Source organism: Elephas maximus, chromosome 6 (genome assembly GCF_024166365.1).
Source record: "Elephas maximus indicus isolate mEleMax1 chromosome 6, mEleMax1 primary haplotype, whole genome shotgun sequence".
NCBI lineage: Eukaryota > Metazoa > Chordata > Mammalia > Proboscidea > Elephantidae > Elephas > Elephas maximus.
Window position 1 is genome coordinate 67,020,544 of NC_064824.1, and position 13,044 is coordinate 67,033,587.

Below are 13,044 nucleotides of genomic sequence, written 5' to 3' on the forward strand. Positions count from 1 at the left end.
GGTAAATAGAGAAAAGATTGAAGTTGTCAAGGATTTCATCTTACTTGGATCCACAATCAACAGCCATGGAAGCAGCAGTCAAGAAATCAAAAGACGCATTGCATTGGGTAAATCTGCTGCAAAGGACCTCTTTAAAGTGTTGAAGAGCAAAGACGTCACCCTGAAGACTAAGGTGCACCTGATCCAAGCCATGGTATTTTCAATTGCATCATATGCATGTGAAAGTTGGGCAATGAATAAGAAGGACTGAAGAAGAATTGACACCTTTGAATTGTGGTGTTGGCGAAGAATATTGAATATACCATGGACTGCCAAAAAATGAACAAACCTATCTTAGAAGAAGTACAGCCAGAATGCTTCTTAGATGCAAGGATGGCGAGACTACATCTTATATATTTTGGACATGTTGTCAGGAGGGATCAGTGCCTGGAGAAGAACATCATGCTTGGCAGAGTACAGGGTCAGCGGAAAAGAGGAAGACCCTCAATGAGGTGGATTGACACAGTGGCTGCAACAATGAGCTCAAGCATAACAACGATTGTAAGGATGGCGCAGGACCAGGCAGTGTTTCATTCTGTTGTGCATAGGGTCGCTATGAGTCGGAACTGACTCCACGGCACCTAACAACAACAACAGTATTTTTTTAAAAGGATGTTTGAGATCTGGGCCCTGCTTTCCAATCCAACATGTCTCTCTTCCTCTCCCCAGGGTGCCCTTCCCTCTCCATCTTACTCAACCACCTGTAGTACCCCATCACAGGTCCCTGCATTTTGTACAGGCTGTATCCCCTTCTTGGCAAAACCTTCTTCACTTGTTGCCTGGATCCCTTCAATGCATCCTTCAGGACTCAGTCATCACACGCTGGTGGCCTTCCGTCACCTCAGTTCCCAGTCTCAAAAAATTAGGCAGAATCAGCACTTACATCTACTATAAAGTGCTAGCTCAATTTTAAATAATCTCTCTTGGGATTATTTTTTTTTTTTACCACTTTTTATAATTTTCTTTTATTTGAGGGGGATTCTCTAAAATTGATTACTTAGTCACTTATGTTCTTACAGTTTAATTTGTGCTCTATCTAAAATATGGAATCTTATGCCACGTATTCTCCATCTCTCCTTTTATTCGAAAGCATAATGTGTTTTAAAATCTAAATCAAATGTTTTGTCTTTGATTTATTGGTAGGTCTTCATTATTACTAATGAAAATATATTGACCTGCCTTCATGCTGAGAGGAAATTAGAATATAAATGGATTAAAAGTCAGTGCATACCATTTCCCTGGTCCAGAATCTTTAAAACTCACTGGAATATTCTGAGATAGAGTTACCTATCAAAAGATATAACCAAAACAAAAACCCAAACCCAGTGCCACCAAGTCAATCCCGACTTGTAGCAACCCTATAGGACAGAGTAGAACTGCCCCATAGAGTTTCCAAGGAGCGCCTGGCGGATTTGAACTGCCGACCCTTGTGTTAGCAGCTGTAGCACTTAACCACTACGCCACCAGGGTTTCCATCAAAAGATATATATGTCATCAATTTCACATGTGCCAGGAGAACTGATTTGAGAAGGGATGTCAACTAGTATCAGATATGGTAATTTTAGAATGGAAAGGAAAGAGACTAGAAAATTAAGCACAGTGCAGTTACAAGTTGTTTCTGGTTATTTTAATGAAGGAATGAAAATTCCCAGTCTCAGCTTGAAATTAGCTCTGCTTCTCTCAACGCACTTTGCATGTGGTGCTTTTTAAGGTGGAAACCAGGATAAACCTGCTCCTTTCCAGAGACTGAGAAGAAACAAGTCTAAGGGGGGACTGCACAATGCAGCCTTAGGAAAGTACTGAGGTCATTTTCATTTCTATTTAGCAGGAACTCTGGAAGGCTATACTCTGCCTCATTAGACTGTAAACATGGACTAGTCACATTGCTAGCTCCCTGTATGATTGCCATTTGGACTGCGGACACTTATAAAATGGTGATTTTTCTCTGGGGAGGACTGTAACCATTCATATCTGTTAAGATGAAGACCATTTGAGGCCAGAGACCTGGGAGATTTTCAGTCCTGGGCAAACTGGCCAGAAAGGAAGCACAGTTATGTTACAGTTACAGATGCGCCCACACCCATCCTCCCTAACTGTATTTCATTTGCTTGTACTTCTGACTTACTGAGTGATCTGCTGAGGTTTTCAAAATGCCTGTTAGGTTTAAAATGCAATAGTGGAAGATTTATAGCCTGCTTTGCTTGGTTGGTTTGCACGCTGGTTCTAAAACCCTTTTGGGCCATCAATAAATGAAAGGCAGAGAGACATAGGACGCATTTGTGCTGTTCCAGACAGGCTGTGTCTGACATCCACCCAGCCCCAAAGTGTTAGGTTGGTGACATTCACTATCAGGGTCCCCTTCTCTCCCACTTTTCCAGACCCTTAATATCCCCCATCCTGCCACCCAAAATGCTTTCCAACTTCACAGATGCTTTTCGAAGGGGTCCTGGAAGGCTCATTATGTATGCACTGAGGCTGCTGTGGATTCCAACTCTAGTTGCTATGCTACCAGGAGGTGTGGTGACTCAGAACACAGCAATTAAAAACGAAGTGAGAGGCTGTGTCAATTTTTTAAAGTACTTTTCTTTGATTTTCCTGAAATTCTCCATCTCTAGCCTTTACCTCACAATTCCAGAGGCCAGAGAGTAGAGTGGTTAAGCAAGGCAGGTTCTCCAGTCAGGCTGCTGGCTTCAAATCCTGACTCCGTCACTCCGTTCATGTGTGACCTTGGGCAAGTTGCTGAGTAAATGCTCTGTGCCTCAGGTTTTCCCCTCCAAGAAACTTCATGAGGGTTATTGAGGGTTAAGTGAGGAAATATACCTAAAATACTTAAAATGATGCCTGCACACAGTAAGTGACTGATGGACATTGCATGTTACTATTCGTGTATAGGCAGAACATAGGTCAGTGTTATGGACTGAATTGTGTCCCCCAAAAAGATATGTTGAAGGCCTCACTCCTGTACCTGTGAATGTGACGTTGTTTGGAAATAAAGGTTTTATTTTGTTTTTGATGAAACTAACAAGGTATCATGCATTGAATTATGTCCCCCCCAAAAAATGTATCAATTTGGCTGGGCCATGGTGCTCGGTATTGTGTGATTTTTCTATATAAAATTTTAAGTCCTGCCTCTATGATGTTAATGAGGGAGGATGGGCAGCAGTTGTGGTACTGAGGCAAGACTCAATCAACAAGATTGGATTGTGCCTTGAGGCAATCTCTTGAGATGTAAAAGAGAGAAGCAAGCAGAGAGACAGGGAGACCTTATACCACCAAGAAAACAGTGCCGGAAGCAGAGTGCATCCTCTGGACCCGGGGTTCCTGTGCAGAGAAGCTCCTAGTTGAGGGGAAGATTGATGAGAAGGCCGACAGAGAAGGAAAGCCTTCCCCTGGAGCTGATGCCCTGAATTTGAATTTTTAGCCTACTTTTTTTTTTTTAACTGTAAAGAAATAAATTTCTCTTTGTTAAAGCCATCCACTTGTGGTATTTCTGTTATAGCAGCACTAGATGACTAAGACATAAGGTCATACTGGAGTAGAATGTGTCCTAGTCCTAATCCCCGCTAGTCCAAGCACTGTTCTAGGTACACAGATAGAGCAGTGAACAAAACAATTTCTTGACCCTCATGGAGCTTACATTCTAGGGGTATTCATAGAAGTACACTAAGAAAACAAATTACAACATGGCATAATGTAGCTATAAGATATAGGACATAAGTAAGGGGGTAGATAGTGATGGGAATGCCCTTAAAGACACTGTAGCCTCTGAGGAGATGACATTAGAACAGGACTCGTTGGGGATGGCGTGAAGGAGAAAGCCATGTGGTTACTTGGCACCTGGCAGAGACCACAGCAAGTGCAAAAGCCCTGAAGCAGGACAGAGTCTGGCCACTGAGCAGGAAGCAAGCAAGGGGCTGGCCTGCAGGAAGGGGATCAGAGAGGTATCCAGGGGTCAACAGATTATGCACAGGCTTGCGTGTCAATAAAAATCACTGCAGTCTTGAGCCTCTACTTCCTGCTAGGCTTGAGTTATTACCACTTTCTAATAATCACAGAATCCCTTTATTCCCTTGTAATCTTACCTAAAGCCACCTCACTGAATGGTAGAGTTCACCTGGAATTCTAGAGCATCCAGAATCATCAAAAGTGATGGTCTCTCCCAGCTTGCTACTAATGAACGCTATTTCTCTCTCCATCATTCAAAACATATTCCTAGAGTAAAGGAATCTTTTTTTTTTTTTTAAGTGCAATGAGATATTTATTTACCATCTTAGTAATTTTAAAATACTTAACTGTTCCTTATATTGGGCAAAGTCTGATAACAAATGTAGGGTTTCTGCACCTACCCCTTAACATGTATCTTACAGTGGTCTTCTTTCTTTCAAAAAGTGGTAAAAATCATTTAGAGCACATCTGTACCAACAGGAAAAGATTAAGAGAAATTTAGTGGTAGATCAGTAGCTCAGAGTCTCTGGCATCCGTTTTACAAGAAAGAGCTCTCTTCTTCCTGCTTGGTCTATAACATCAAGGATACTCTGGGTGAAAATGTGCAGGTTTTAAATCCATTACTGGAGAGTTCTAAGATTGTTTCGCAAATGAAATGAAGTCATAAATAAATCTAAAGATATTTAATAAGACTTTCTGGTCCATATTAGGACGAAAAATATAATAAAAATTGGACTTAATTTCCTACATATTTAGGATCTTCAGTCAAAAGTGAGAAGACAAATAAGAATAAACCCTCATTTTAGCTACATGCAGGCCTATGTAGAACAATTCCCTGGAGGCAAAATCATTTTAAGATGAGAGTGATTGAGCCTCTCCAAAAACACCAAAGAATTTGTTTTTGGAGGTCGTGTTCCAGACTCCCTGCTGATCTTGTCTTGCATAGAAAGTATTGAAAATTCTTTTTCTAAATCTGGCCTTGGCCATCTCGAAGCTTCCCTTTAGAAGGCTAAACCCCCCCAAAATCAAATCTGTTGCCATCGAGTCAGCTCTGACTCATAGCAACCCTACAGCACAGAGTAGAACTGCCCCACCGGGTTTCCAAGGAGAGGCTGGTGAATTCAAACCGCCAACCTTTGGTTAGCAGCTGAGCTCTTAACCGCTGCACCACCAGGCTGCCCTTAGAAGGCTAGTGCTTGGTGAATTCAATCATAACTTATCTCTTTATTGCCAGCTATTGGAATCTAGAGCTTATCTGATTAGTGCTAATGTCCCAAGATACCTACAAAATTTTCTGTTCCTTATGGGTGTATAAGAAGCTTAAGTAAACAACTCTCTCCCTTCGTAAGAAGGGCATCATTATGGTAAACAAATCATCTCCTCAATACATTTTCAGCCTGAACCCTCTTTCCTCTGTGTGTGGGGGCGGGGGCAGGGAGGGGAAGTTTTGCTTGGTGTGGCCAGTGCATCCTATTTAATAACTACTCTTTGTTACCAGAGCAAACCTGGAGACTAGCTATGCCAAGGGACTTCAGAAACTGGCAATCAAGCTGAGCAAAGTATTACAGAGCACGAAGAAAAAGTAAGTATCATGGAAGAGGTAATGCAAAATCATTCTGGAAAATAATAAAAAGTGACCTATATGCAGTCTCTTCTTCCTCTTATAACGTGACAGGTATATAATGTCAAGCATGACTTCCAGTTCTTGGGTGCTTACTATGTACCAGACACTGCTCAGTGCTTTATAGATACTCTCATTTAATCCTCACAACAACCCTTGAGAAGCCTTACTATTATTATTTCTATTTGCAGATGTAGATGTGAGGCTTAAAGAGTTTAAGAAACTTTCTCGAGTTCACACAAATAATGCAGCGTAGCGCTGAATTTACCCTAGGTCTTTATGACTTCTAAACTCACATTTATCATGGGCTTTGGTGATAATATTTAACTTGGGATGTAGTGCTATTGAGTCGGAAGTTCTTGGATTAGGGAAGTACGAAGCCTGCTTTACCTCTTACTCTGTGACTTCCATAAGTCGCCAGGACTCTCTGCGCCTTGTTTTCCTCCTCTATAAAATGGAATAAGGAAATGTGCCCCGTTGTGTATGTGTGTGTGGAGGTGGAGGGTGCATACTAAATGAGATAATATATGTAAACACCTTAGCACATTTGGTGCCCCAAAAAATGTTGGTCCACGTTCTCCTGGCTATATTGCAGGACCAGGAATGAAGCGGATTTCTTCTTTTGAAGGAAATGGTCCATTAGTGATAATTTACTAATTATCTACTAATTATTATTACTAATACATGCAGACATGATCATAAACTTGGCAGTGCCGTTACAAAGGCCTCTTTTGATAGTAAGAGAGAGAGAAAGAAAAAAGAAGTCTCTGGAGTTCCAATTCCTATTCTTAGTCATCATCCATGACAGCAAATTATGGCTTTGAAATTGCTCTGACTTTTACCTTTATTTTTATTTTTAGGATAGTATTTTACTAGACTACAAAAGAGCCTGTATAGCACAGTGGTTGGTACAGATAGACTTTATTTAGGCTGCCCAAGTTTAAATTCTAACTCCACATACCAGGTGGGTCACCTTCGACATTTACTTCTCAGTGTCTCTTTAAAACGGAAATAAAACCTAGCTCATAGGGTTGCAGTGAGGATTAAAAGAAAGTACAGGAAGAAGATTTAGCAGACCACCTAGCACAGAACAAATATTCCATAAATGTTCATTATGATGTTGATTCTAATTATCTCCTTAAGAATGAGAGGTGTAGTGGTCTAGGGTTACATGTCTTATTACTGTTGTAACCCTAGCATCCATCATAGTACTACCAAAGAGTTGGCATGTCCATGTTTGAATAACTAGGCTTAGTACAACAATATTTAATAATAAACATTAATTGAATTTTTATCTATACTAAAATCTGATTAGGTATTTGTACAGAAATCCCAGATTATTTCGACCTTAAAAGGTCAGTGAGGCGAGGGCCAGAGAAATCAGTGATTTTTCCAAGGTCTCAAGGAAACAAGGGGAGCATCTGGATTCAGACAGACACAGATTGGTGATTTCCAGCTTTCCTCGAAAGCTCCCCTGCGGGGTAAATGTCAGATTCTCTTCTGAACAAGGTACCTGGCTTCTTTTTTAAGTCAGTTTTATTGAGATTCAATGTCCATACAATAAAAATCTCTCATTTTAAGCATACAGTTTGATAAATGTTGGCATATGTATGTATCTGCGTAACTACCACCAGAATCAAGACCTAGACATTTCCATTACCCCTGTTATGGACTGAATTGTGTCCCCCCAAAAATATATGTCAACTTAGCTAAGCAACCCAAGCCATTGGGAGGCAAAACCCCTGTACCATCCTGATTTGGGGCAGGGGTACAGGTTGGTCCTCTCCCTCCCTCACGCCATCGAAGTTTACACAAGCCTCTGTCCCTGAGGTTAACTGGTAGCAGGGCTTACTGTCCTGCCCTTTGAAGGCAGGCTGTATGGACTGCTGTGAGCTGTGCCATTTCTGTGGAGTACTAAGTGTGACTAGGGCTTCCCTTGTAGAGAAAATAGCATAGCATCTCCTAATTCTCCCACCAGGCTGCTGGGAAGAGGGTTGTGCCATCCTTTGTGTTAAATTAGAATACTTCTTAGAAGACCATAAAATATCTTAGTTGTTTTCCTAACAGCCAGCAGGAAACAGGAGCTGGAGCCTATCCCCAGGAGCAAAAAGCAGGATGTGACCAGGGCTCTAGAGTCCTGTCTTTGTTTGCTAGTGCTGCTGTAACAAAAACACCACAAATGTGTGGTATTTTAAAGAACAGAAATTTATTTTCTTACAGTTCAGGAGGCTAGAATTCCAAAGTCAGCGCACCAGCTATAGGGGAAGGCTCTGTTTCTGTTGGCTCTAGGGAAAGATCCTTGCCTCTTTCGTCTAAAAAAACCTGTCCAGAAACAGCATTACAGCCACAGGTACAGGGGTTGCTATTCCAACCAACCCATATTTTGGGGGTCATAATTCGATCCATAACACTTACCTTCCCTGAGCCTCAGTTTCTTCTTCTGTGAAATGAGGATCCTGGGAAACATTGTCTTTAAAGCCCTTCTACCCCTAGCATTTTACCTCCCACTCATTCTAAATGCCTTCTCACTCTCGGCTACTTTTCCCCACTGATTTTCTATAGAAGTGAAATGGAAAATAGACATGTAAATGAAAAATGACTGCAAAAAGGCAGCATAAATAATTACTATAGTGCACAGAAATATATTGATAGAATTTAATTCTCTGGAGAAATTGAAATTAGATTAGGGAAATGAGTGTAATTGCTACACACAGTGAATCAGATGCAATGCTTTATTTCTCAGAGTTGACTAGGAAAATGACAGCCACCCTTGCTCCCCCTTCCCCACCCGCTTTTGCCTGCAGCTGCCTCAGCATCGCCTGGACCTGGGCCTCGGAGGGCATGCAATCCGCAGCGGACCTGCATCAGTGAGTGATCCCACCGCCTGACTCCCAGCCCAAAGGGAACTGTAAATATTTAAAGTGAACGCTACAAGGGTTTCATTTCAAACTTGCACTTAGTAGACACACCATAACACACCATTTTATTGCCCCCCAAAATAATTTGGAAAGTAGATGTAGATCCTAATGCTATGCTGGTGTGTCTTTTAATTATGTTCTATTCCCAGAAAACTTGGCAAAGCAATTCAGCTGGAAGCAATAAAACCGACTCATCAAGTCCTGAGTACGCAAGAGAAGAAAAGAAAAGCAGTGAGTCAGAAATGTTTCTTTTCTCCCCTATTGAAAGCAAGATTTCTGTCTTTGCCCAAAGGAAGAAAAGATGACCTAGAAGTAATGCTAGGCTTCAGGAATTTATTACATTAAAAAAAAAAAAAAAAACCCAAGATTTATATACAAGGATGTTTGTTAGAGCCTTGTTTAACTGTGAAAAACTGGAGACTACTTAAATGTCCAGGAAAAAGGTTTTGCCCTAACTTACAACTGATCTCCCTGGAGGGTTGCCTAGATTCATTTTCATCCCTATCATTATTATTACTGTCTCTTACGCTATTTAAAAGCAGAAAAAAACCTTGTTATGATTAAGAATTCAATCTCTGAAATTAAAGTGGAATTCAGGGGCAGTGGAGACAGTAAAATTAGCAGTGCTAGGACTGTCATCCATCTTTACGGTGTTAAAGTTCTGCCACGGGGATTGATGTAGGAGGGAATGTGATGGGATTGGGAGGGATACCAACCATACAGGGTCCTCTCCCCACTCATTGCACACATTTGTGCTTTTCACATTCCTATAGATTAGAAATAATTATTTTACCAAAGGAATTTAGTCTAACACCTTGAACCCGTGCATGACCCAGAGATTCTTGACACAGGGGAAGGTACATTTCTCAGGAAATATGTCCACTGAAGGATTTTGAAAATCCCATGGCTTGTGGTAGTGATTGTGGCAGATTTATTAAGCCAGCACCATGACTCAACCAGAGAAAAAGCAAAACATCTTTTTTTTTTTTTTCCTCTTTATTAGCTTGATAACAAAGTTGAAAAGGCAGCAAATCTTGTCATTAACAACTGGAACCAGCAAATTAAGGCAAGTATTCACAAACATTTGCCTAAACTCAGTTTTTAGGATTGGTTCTTTTTGCTTTTGCAAAACATGGTCATGTATTTTAGCGTTAGTACTTACAGGTGCTAACTTAAAAGAAAAATGCTTCCTCACCAGAGTTATTACATATATGTATCTTTCAACCAAGAGCATGGTTCTAAATTTGTTTATTATTTACAGCTAGCACAAAACATTTATTATGAGCCAAAGTGCTACATATTTACGTATTTGATCATCACAAAAACCTAATTAGGTAGGTGACCTTGCACTGTCCTATTTTATAGATGGGAAGCTGAGACACAAAGAGGTTAAATAATTTGTCCAAGCTTACAAACTTGGCAAGTAGTTGAACCAGTATTTGATTATAAGTAGTGGCTTCAGTGTTACTGCCCTTAATTATTATACTGTACTGACTGCCTTTCTGTATATTCTGTAATCTTGGGCAGTGACAAACACCATCTGAGTTTTGATGTTTTATTTGTAGAAGGGGGCTAGTGATCTCTACCTCCCTACTGAGGGGGCTTAGCAAGGGTTGGGGACTGATTAGTAAAGCAGAATATATATATTGGCTCCACAAATAACTATGGTACACTTCTTTTGCACAACACCGTGCTAAGACATAATTCTTATTTTCAAGTAACTTAAAATTTAGTTGGCTAGATAACGTGTTGAGAAAATAGTGAATAAATTCAGAAAAGGAATTACTATCTAGTGCAAGAAGCTAGAGCATATCATTATAGGTTCTTAAAACCTGCTGCCACCAAGTTGACTCTGACGCATGGTAACTCCATATATGTCAGGTAGAACTGTGCTCCATAGGGTTTTCAATGGTTGATTTTTCAGAAATAGATTGCCAAACCTTTCTTCTGAGGCACTTCTGGGTGGACTTGAACTTCCAACCTTTTAGTTAGCAGCTGCTTGTGTCAACCATTTGTACCACCCAGGATTCCTTATAGGTTCTTATGCAGAGAGAAGAACAGATGGACCTTACACATATAGATTATTCTAGAGCAATTCAGTACAGGAGGAAATCATTTCAAGTAGGAAGGACTAGAAGCCAATGGAGAGGAAATCTTCTAAGAGACTCTTTCGGCCTGATCCTCTTTGAGGAGCCTTGTGCTTCAAAACCTAATGTTCTCTTTTTTCATATCCAAAGTGGCAGGGGTCTTCGCAAATGAGTTGAGCATGCCAGTAATGAAGTAGAGTCTGTTTTGGAGAAACGACAGAAAAGCCTTAAAAGACCAAATGCTCTTGCCTCTTGCCATCATTAATCAGCTGGCATGTGGCCAGCTGCAGGTTGGGGAGGAGAGCCTATGAGCTTCTTATTCCTTGAATTCCTTTTAGAGATATGTGGAAGGCTCTGCCCCCAATTCTCAAGGTAAAAGCCAAGGAAAAGCAAGTCTTACGCATTTACCCTTCATTATCTATTTTTATGGTCCTTGTAACCTTGAGGTGAAAAGGCAAACAGTCTTTTAATCGACCAGTTCCAAAACAAGCTAAATCAAACCGAATGCTTTTTTTGCTTGTTTTATCTTTGGAGTATCATCTTTTGCCAAGTTCCAACACAAAATGATCATGTGAATCTTAACCCGCTCCTAGATTTGAGGTATCAAAAAGGTAGGGGGACTTTGAGCACTCCCTCCATCCCCACCCTCCTCTTACCTTTCCTCCCCTCATCTCTAAAATTGCAGGCCGTTTCACACAATGTCCAGCAAAATACCCAGCTTTCCAAGTCCAGGCATCAGGAAGCAAAATTTCCCCCTTGCAGCAAGGTTTAAAACAGCACCTTAAAATTACCTCAGTTGTGGCCCGGGTTGATTTAAAAGATGATGCTGGAAGTCTTCCGAGTTAGAACAATGTTTTGGAGGCCTGCAGGCCTGCAGTGATTTAGCAGAATGTATAACCCTCTTGAGTGTACACAATGTAGTGAAAATTGTATAGTGGTTTTTAGGGCAAAATGTTAGCTGCTGTGATATTTTAGGCAGATTTTGAGGCAAAGGCAGGAAGGAAGAACTAAAAATACACAATCATTCAAGCTAACACATGGACATGCCTTGTTTCAACACAGAACAGCTTTTCTCTTGGTATCAGTTTCTGCTTTTTTTTTTCTTTTTGCATGTTTTTTACTCTAGGCCAAGAAGAAATTAATGGTGAGTACCAAGAAGCATGAAGCACTTTTCCATCTTGTAGAAAGTTCCAAGCAATCTGTGACTAAGAAGGAAAAGCAGAAGGTAAGCTGTCATGGCCCACTGGGTTCGCGTGGCTTGGAAATGGATGAGCTTCCTGTCCTTAGCTGTAAACAAGGAGGACCGGCTGAGTCTTCCTTCCTGTGGGGTCTCTGCAGAACTGTAGTATGGCAGAGCATTACAAGAGATTCCAAATCATTCTTGGTCCACATATGTTTTTAAACGAGACATTGTCTCACATACTTTGGATGCTATCAGGAGGAAGCAGTCCCTGGAGAAGGATATCACGCTTGGTAAAGTAGAGGGTCAATGAAAAAGAGGAAGACCCTCAACAAGATAAATTGACACAGTGGCTGCAACAATGGGCTCAAACATAACAATGATTGTGAGGATGGTGCATGACCAGGCAGTGTATCGTTCTGTTGTACATAGCGTCGTTACGATGGCACCTAACAACGACAACATTGACAGATGACGGATTAGACCAGTGGTGTCCAAATTTTTTAATAGGAAATCCTATTAAGAAAACGTTCCCCAGCTCCTACCCCAAATAAGTTTAAAAAATACACATGTGGCACAGTTTGTGCTGAACTGCTAACCTAAAGGTTGGCAGTTTGAATTCACCCAGCGGTATGCAGAAGAAAAGATCTGTTGATCTGCTTCTGTTAAGATTACAGCCAAGAAAGCCCTATGGGGCAGTTATACTCTGTAACACATGGGGTTGCCATGAGTGGAAATCAACTCACAGCAACTAACAATAACAATATACATGTGTATATTATATTATATTATATTATATTATATTATATTATATTATATTATATTATATTATATTATATTATATTATATTATATTATATTATATTATATTATATTATATTATATTATATTATATTATATTATATTATATTATATTATATTATATTATATTATATTATATTATATTATATTATATTATATTATATTATGTGACTTTATATATTATGCTAATATGTTATGCACATTATAAAACAAAAAGTAGAAGTCTTTAAAGGATTAGATAAAAATTGAATAAACTATAGTCTAAATGATTAGCTACTCATGTCTTTATACAATCCTGAAGTAATATTTCTAGGCAAATTATATACTTGGGGCAAGGTTCAGCCTTAACCCTTGTAAATTTAAATTCATATTTCTAATAGTTTTCTTGATAATTCAATTTTTTTCCTCAATTTCTTGTGTGATTTTGCTAGAATATTGTATTTTTTAACGTGGT

General features: G+C 39.9%; 1 protein-coding gene across 3 annotated transcripts in view; it reads left to right on the forward strand.

The window, feature by feature from the left end:
- The window catches only part of NOSTRIN (nitric oxide synthase trafficking), a 56,482-nt gene that overhangs the window by 18,982 nt on the left and 24,456 nt on the right, over positions 1-13,044 (forward strand). For all 3 annotated transcript variants that reach the window (XM_049887373.1, XM_049887372.1, XM_049887374.1), the window contains exons 4-8: positions 5,483-5,566; positions 8,410-8,472; positions 8,673-8,754; positions 9,527-9,589; positions 11,737-11,835. In XM_049887373.1, coding sequence (XP_049743330.1) covers positions 5,483-5,566; positions 8,410-8,472; positions 8,673-8,754; positions 9,527-9,589; positions 11,737-11,835 — 391 coding nt within the window. The remainder of the gene's footprint in view (positions 1-5,482; positions 5,567-8,409; positions 8,473-8,672; positions 8,755-9,526; positions 9,590-11,736; positions 11,836-13,044) is intronic.